This window comes from Myotis brandtii, unplaced genomic scaffold, assembly GCF_000412655.1.
Source record: "Myotis brandtii unplaced genomic scaffold, ASM41265v1 scaffold138, whole genome shotgun sequence".
Classification (NCBI taxonomy): domain Eukaryota; kingdom Metazoa; phylum Chordata; class Mammalia; order Chiroptera; family Vespertilionidae; genus Myotis; species Myotis brandtii.
In genome coordinates this window covers 1,404,337-1,412,054 of record NW_005354915.1, presented here as the reverse complement: position 1 = coordinate 1,412,054, position 7,718 = coordinate 1,404,337, and the positions used below count along the sequence as shown (strand labels likewise).

The following is a 7,718-nucleotide window of genomic DNA, read 5'->3' as shown; positions in this document are numbered from 1 at the left end:
CACACCAGGCGGGCGGGGTGCAGGTGCCCACACCCTCGCCGCCCACGCACGGAGGGCCCGTCTTTTGGTTTCCGCCGTTCTAACGGGCGTGTTGTGCTTACCTTTACAATCCAGACTCTGCAGCAAGTTTAAGGATTCAGCCTCGGGAAAGGTCCTGTACAAGAACCTCCTGGCCAGCATGGGCGTCCAGGGCCTGCCCGCCGCCCGTCCAGCTAATGCCATGAAGGACCGGCCGCCCCGCGAGCACGGGCAGAAGGGGCCGCCGCCGGAGAGCGCCGAGAGGTAATGAGAGGCAGGTGCAGGCGCAGCGAGAACCTCGGCGCCGTGGGGCAGGCAGTTAGTAAACCTTTGTGTAAACATGAGTGTGTTCATATTGTAGTATTTAGATAAGAAAGATGGCAGACTGTCACCGCAGCACTGGAGGCAGCGGGTTGTAGAGCCGGCAGAGAGCTTAGAGATTACTGAACTCTCCTACTCATTCTAGAAACGAGGCACTGAGGGGTCTGGGGACTCGCCTCAAGTTTCACAAAGTCCGTGGCCGTCCCCAGCCCCGGAACCCAGGGCTTTCGGGCCCAGAGGCCCGGCTGCCGCTCGGCCATCACAGACCTGCCCTCACCCGCTCTCTGCCCCCTCGGACCCTCCCGCACTCTTCCCTGCAGAAACGCCTCCGCCAGGGCGCGCTCCCTAACAGCGATGCAGGGCTCCCGACATGGTGGCCAATGGAGTTGTAATGACGAAACATACTTAGGAAACCTATTAAAAACATCCTCGCCTTTCTTCATTTTGGAAAATACAGGTTTAGTCTAGTGAAGAGATATTATTCTAACTTGCTTGTTCATAGCTTACAATAAATCCATAGAGAAAGGTAAGACGTACAAGTATTCGGCAGACTTCACCGTCCCCTTTAAGAGCCCCTAAGTGCGAGCCGTTCAGGTGGTAGCTGCGTTATAAACGGCAGAAAGGTGGCCCTTTGAGAGCAGGTTAAATGCTCAGAGGTGAGTGCTCTGCCCCCTAAACCAGGAGGGAAGTCTTGGCAGCTGAGCATTTCCTACAATGCGGGGTGTGCGGAGCAGAGCGCTCCTCAGAGCCGGGGGCGCAGGAGAGGCGGCAGGTTCACTTCTGGTTGTGTCCCGGCCCCACGCCTCGCCCCCGGGGCCGAGAGGCTGCTGGAGCTGAGGAGGCCGTTGTCCTCTGCGCACACGCCCCTCACTCTGCACGCCCCCCTGGGAAGGACCTGGGAGCGGCTGTGGCGCCCTTCCTTCCCACGGAGGGTGATGACCCCTGGGACCTGGTTGCCACACAGCAGCCTGTTTGAAGCTTCATTTCCTGGGTCGCATTCCCCCACGCCTGCCTGACCCAGCGTGGCCAGCCAGCTCAGAGCGCAGGAGGAAATCTCACACACAGGCGCAGCCTTCTCTTCCCGAGGCTCCTGCCCCCACCTGCCACCACTCGGGCCCGGGGGGAGGGCGGGGGTCTGGGATGGAAAGGGGGGGTCTGTAAGGAGCACCCGCCGGACCTGTGCCTGCTGTGATTTCAGAGCCAAGCCCACGGAGGACAAAAGCACCTGGACCAAGACGGTGACCAAGGACGAAGCGGTGGAAAAGCTCCGGCACTGGGTCCAGCAGCAGGACCCCGCGTTCAAGAAACAATTCCTCAACTTCAGCAAGGATCTCGATGGCAGAGTGAACTGGTGCAACTTCAGGAAGGTAGGACGGGCCTCCCGTGTTTGTGTCTCTGCCTGAGGCGGGCCGGCTGCTCTGTCACGAACGCGCTGCTAAGGCGCGGCGCTGGGTTTTCTGTTCTCGGCTGGACAAAGCAGGTCACGCCTAGGCCTCTCCTCGGCGGAAGGGGCTCCTCTCAGCCAGAAGTGTCGGCGGCCACTCTCTGCAGAGAACGGTCTGATCAGCGCCCACGCTGCCCTCGCGGGCAGATGGGGTGGGACCAGGCCTCGCCGGCCCCTCGCTGCAGGCACGCCTAGGCCTCTCCGTGGCGGAAGAGGCTCCTCTCGGCCAGGAGTGTCGGCGGCCACTTTCTGCAGAGAACGCGTCTGATCGGCGCCCACGCTGCCCTCGCGGGCAGATGGGGTGGGACCAGGCCTCGCAGGCCCCTCGCTGCAGGGGGAGTGTCCGACGCTGGGGCTTGTCCCGTCAGAGAGGGGAGAGGCGGGCAGGAGAGGAGCTCAGGCATGTGCTGTGGGCACTGGCGAGCCGGCCAGAGGGCCCGGCTGGGAGGGTCTGCATAGACTTCTCAGAAACCAGCTCCGAGGATTGCTTCACACTCCTGTTCCGATGCCTCTCGCCAGTCAGCGTCAGCTCTTGTCAAGGAAGGCATTTCACTCACGTGTAGCCGTGTCCGTGTGGACAAATTCAGAGGAGGCAACGGAAGACATTTCCAAGAAGGGATCGTTATATTAGTGCTACCACGTGTGGGGTGGCCGCCCCGGTAGACGCTGTCACAGGCTCTTTGCATGTCTTCTGTGCCAGCTCCGACAGCAGCCCCCGGGCGGGTGGAGGAGGAGGAGCTGGTGGCACAGAGGTGGGGACCGGCTGCTGAGACAGCCCACACCTCCGCTCACAGACAGAACTGAGGACACGGAGGCCTGAGGGTATGTGAGCACATGGGTGTGGTGGGAGGGTGGATGCAGGAAACACTGAGGTTCGGGCGGCAGAGGAGGGAGAGCTGCAGGACGACTTGGGCCAGGCAGGCGTCAGCGCCCACCCCCACGAGCCGCCGTCCTCGCCGAGGACAGTCACAGGCTCCGCGTGGTCGGGGGCTCGCCCACTGTGCCAGTCCAGCGGGGACGCGTGACCTGTCTCCTTTTCTCTGTTTAACTTGAGAGGCCACCAGTGACCTCGCATGAGGGGACCGTCCTTACCGAGGCAGCCGTTGGGGTTTCGTGAGCTCGTGTGCTTCTCACGGTTCAATGTGTGACTTCTGCGGGGGCAGGAGAAGGTGCGGTGCTTTCTGGGCTCCTGCTAGACCCGGTCTGAGCGTGTCACCCATACATTACATCGTTTCTCGCACACCCTGTCCCCCGTGTCCTCCCCCCCAGGGGGCCTTCCCAGTTCACTGCTCTGGCGCCTGTGCCACCTGGCTGTGACTGCTGCGCGTTTTTAATGGCATTTTATTTAAACGATGAGTCGAGAGCTGGTGGTGGTGCAGGAAACTGCTTTGGAACTCTAGGGCGATCTAGAACCTTCCTATTTCTTCCCTGCATATGTTTCCTTTCTCTCTCCCTCCATCACATGCGGAATGAGCAGCAAACTCCCCCAACAGCGTGTGAAATCGGAGGCTGCGATTTCTCTCTCTGTGATGAGGATCGGGAAGCTGCCTGAGCAGGGTCCGTGCAGAGCTCTGCAGTGTCCAGAGCCCAGGCTGCTTCCAGCCTTCTCCCCTTCAGGTCAGCCCCGTGCCTGCAAGATGCAGCTGGAGCACCAGCCGCCACACAGGTTTCAGGCCTAAAGAAGGCGAGAGCGAGGGGCAAAAGGCTTGAGCTAGACAAGTCTTTCTGTCTTAAAACAGCATCTTAGAAGCTTCTCCCAGCAGCTTTTCTTATGGACCAGGCCTGTGTGTGAGTGAGTGTGTGTGTGACTAAGAAAGAGAGAGAGAGAGAGAGAGAGAGAGAGAGAAATATTCTGGGCCGGGAACATGACCACCTCCAGGAGAAGCACGGTTCTCTCCACGGGAGAAAAAGAGGTACAGGTTGGGCAGGCGAACAGTCTGTCAAACTCCGTCAGGAAACACGGGAGGGTGCCTGTTGCGCACTTGGCAGGGGCCCGCGCCACATGGGGAACGCGGATGGAAGAGGCTTGATTGCTTGGTGACGGTGACCCGTGGGGAACATAAAATGACAAAACACCCAAGGACACAGACGTCAAGATTCGTCTAATTGAGTAATTAGCCTAATTGAGCTACTCCATCCGCCAGGAGCGGAGGACGCTTTCCCACTCCCGTTCCCTGTAGTCGGCTGTTCCTGTGCGACGTTGTTATTCGTCACCCTCATAAGTACCCTGAGCGCGGTGGAGACCCCCTTCTCAGGCCGGTCCCCGGGTCCCAGCCGAGGCCTCTGGAGACGGACGTGGGGCGGCAGAGCTGTCAGCAAACACAGAGCCCCGGGCGGGCGTGCCTTAGGGCAGCAGCGTCTGTCACAGCCCGGCCAGCGCCCCAGATTCTTAGGCTCTGGCTCCTCGCTTCTCATCCCTCCAAGGCAGGGCCCGGCCAGCTCAGGAGCCGGTGTTCCTCCTGCGCCCCAGCTGATCCTCATGCCCTTCCCACCCCACTACCGTCGCTTCCTCATGGGGTTTCCAGCCCGGTCATGGGAAGCGGATGGAGTGCCTGTTCCGGAGGCCAGGTTGGGGGAGGGGATGAGCAGTCCTCGCCCGTTAGCTTCCTGTTACGGACATGTTCCTAATCTTGCAGGTGGTTTAAGGGGGAGTCCAACTGTGCGTTCGAGGTCCTCACATCTTCAGATGTGTTGGTCCAAGCCCCACACAACCGCAGGAGCAGTCGCCAGACTTGGTGTCCACTGACCACAACTCTAGGCTTCCGTCTCTGCCTTGGGGTTGCCAGGCCTCTCTCCCGGGTGGGCCTGAGTACCACAGCGTGGGGCCTTGCCGGCTGCTTCTTAAAACTTGTCAACTTTGGTGTCAGACTTCAGCCCTGAGTGGTTCCAGAGGTCAGCCCCGTCTGGGAGGGGACCAGTCCTGGTTTGAGCCTGCCCCCTCCATCTCCAAGTTCGAGATCCTAGCACCACACACCTAGCGCACGCTCTGCTAGAGGGGCCCTCCGGCCGGCCCAGCTCTGTTTCTCAGGCTCAAGTCCACTCCCAGAATCCTCAGCTGTTCCCAGGGAAAGTGCAGTTGCATGGCCTCAGTGGGCCTCTGCAGGGTCCTTCTCACCTGGGAACTTCAGTCCCTGTGACAGCACAGCTTCCCCAGCTCTCTGGTACCTTTTTAGTTTTTGTAATGGGTTGGGCTTTTTCAGGTGTTTTGTTGTGGTCTTTTTTTTTTGAATGTTGGCTTGCTATCAATTACTCCATCCTATCCAGAAGCATTTGAAGTCTGTCAGTTTTATTAGTAACCACTTTATTGTTATTGGTATTTTTCTCTCATATATTTGTTTTATTTTTTTATTTCTATTATCTTGATTATTGTCTTCATTCTACTTCATTGCGATTTAATTTGCTTTTCTTTTTCTAATTTCTTGAGATGAAATGTTAGATCATTACTGTTCAGCCTTTATTTCTCTAATGTATGAATTGATGGCTATACATTGCCCTCGAGGTACAGGCTTAGCCATATCATGCAAGTTTCGGTATATCATATCCTCATTATCATTCAGTTCAGAATATCTATAATTTCCTTTGTGGTTTATTCTTTTTTCCAAAGCTTAATTTTAAGTGCATTGTCTAATGTCCAAACAGTTGGGATTTTCTAATTTACCTTCTATTATCAATTTTAAAGTTGATTCCATTGTGATGAGAGAACAGATTCTAAAGTCTAAGTGACTTCAGGCTGTCCTCTGAGATAGTGAGCCTTGGATTATGACCCAACACACAGATGATTTTGGCAAATGCTCCATAAGCACTCGAAAAGGTGTGCTCACTCCCTCACGGACCTTCAGTTTTCTGAGTATGTCAATTAGGCCTATTTCCTTAATCACGTTCTCCAGAACTTCTCTAGTCTATTCAGATTTCTGCCTGCACATTCCACTAGCTGTTTAGAGCAGCGTATGGAAGTGGACTGTGGATTTGTCTGGTGAGATCCTTTCTTATTCTGTTGATTATTGCTTTGTTCGCTTTGCAGCTAAATTATTGGGTACACATAGCTCGCTGCAACTCCCTGCGAATTGTCTCCTTTACAGTTATGACATGACTCTCCGGATTCAGAGCAATGCTGCTTGCCTGCCAGCCGCCTTTTGCCTGATAATAACACAGTTACTTCAGCTCTCTTTTGATCCGTGCTAGCAGAGAATATATTTTTCTATCCTTTTATTTCACACTTTCTGGGTGCTCAGTATTTAAAGTAAATCTCTGCTGGGCAGCATATCGCTGGCAATTTAAAAGATACACGGTGACAGTCTTAGTCTTGTACTTGAGTACTTAGTCCATTTTGCATTTATTTAATTACTGGAGTCGTAGAAGGAAAGGAAGACGTGTGAGGAAATCATGGCTGAAATTTCCTAATTTGGGGTAAAAGGACTAAATGTATACTCAGGAAGCTCAGAAAACCCAAGTAAGATAAATACAAGCAAAATCGCAGACAAACTGCTGAAAGCCAAGGTCAAGAAAGAAATGTTAAAAGCAGCATATGAAAATGACATATTACAAATGGGGGAACAAGGTTTTGAATCCCCATTCACTGCTCATCAGAACAGTGGAAGCCAGAAACAGTGGGACAATACCTTTGATTAACTTGCTGGAAAGGAAACAAAAAGTGTCTCCACCCAGAATTTACATCCAGCAAAAGTCTCCTTTAGGAAGAAGGGGAACTAAAGGTGTTTTCAGATACGAACACACAAGGATAACTTATTACAAGCAGATCGTCACTATAGAGCGTTCAAGGAAGTTTCCAGGTTGAAGGAATTTGAAACTAGGTGGCGGCTCAGATGACATGAAGGAATAAAGAACATTGGAAATGGTGAATAACCGACTAAACAGAAGGCCTATTTTTCTTAATTTAAACAGGATGTTTAGGGTAAACAACACTGTCTTGTGGGGTTTATACGGTAAGTAGCTGTAACAAGTGAGGATAAAGGACGGTGGGGGGGAGACCCACACGCTCCCTGCATTTTATCTGGAGTGGCTCACTGTTCACTCTCAATAGACTGTGAGAAGTGAGGGTCTATATGGTAGCCCTTAGAAAGGAGGGGTGCAGAGGCCTCGCGGACCTGTGCTGCTCACACCTGGGGACCAGGGGGTGCTCTCACGGAGGCCCTGCGGTAGCTGGGCGGAGCTGAGTCACTTTCTCGGTGAGAAGGAACATGAACTCAGAACCAGTGAGGTGCAGTACAGCGCCTGTTCACCAAGAGCCCAGCCTTGACCCCAGGGAATGCCAAGGTCTCGCGAGGAAGAATCGGTCCACCGTTGAAATGACATCCCGGGGATGCAGGGACTAGTTGGCGAATCAGAATGTGCCAGGCCACAGGTTGTTATGCTTTGAGGAACTTTCTCAGGGAAATGCCTCCTAGGAAAGACCAAAGGACACCACTTGAATGCTTAAACGTTTTGAAATCTGTTTATAAATGGTGCCGTTTAGCCTTATGTTGTATTGCAAATTGCCTCCAAGGGTTGTGATCGAGCTAGTGGGTTGCTGCTGTGTTCATCTTAGAGATGCGAGCAGGCAAGGGGGGCATTGGGAAGGGGCCCTGGTGCTGGGGCGGTGCTCAGGGTCTCTTCTGGAGATGGAGACGTCCTGGGACTGGTCCACCGCTGCGCTCTGCGCAGAGAGGGGACTGTGCGCCTGGGCCAGGGCCAGGCCGCCTGCGGAGAGGGGGCCTCTCCCCCCACCACGCCTCCCAACCCTCCAGGCTGTGAAGCATTTGCCTACAGACACTTCCTTACTCTCCATCACATATGTTTTCATGGAAGGCTGAGCAGGAGGAATTTGCGATGAATAATTCATGTGTAGTTGTTTTCAAAATATAAAGTTATTTTTCTTTTTAGAAAAAAATCTTTATTGTTGAAAGTATTACAGATGTCCCCTTTACCCCCATTAACC

The 7,718-nt window shown here is 54.2% G+C and overlaps 1 protein-coding gene across 1 annotated transcript in view; it reads left to right on the top strand.

The window, feature by feature from the left end:
- The window catches only part of EFCAB6 (EF-hand calcium binding domain 6), a 169,581-nt gene that overhangs the window by 99,861 nt on the left and 62,002 nt on the right, over positions 1-7,718 (top strand). Inside the window, exons 16-17 of the mRNA XM_014535127.1 lie at positions 115-282; positions 1,538-1,706. Coding sequence (XP_014390613.1) covers positions 115-282; positions 1,538-1,706 — 337 coding nt within the window. The remainder of the gene's footprint in view (positions 1-114; positions 283-1,537; positions 1,707-7,718) is intronic.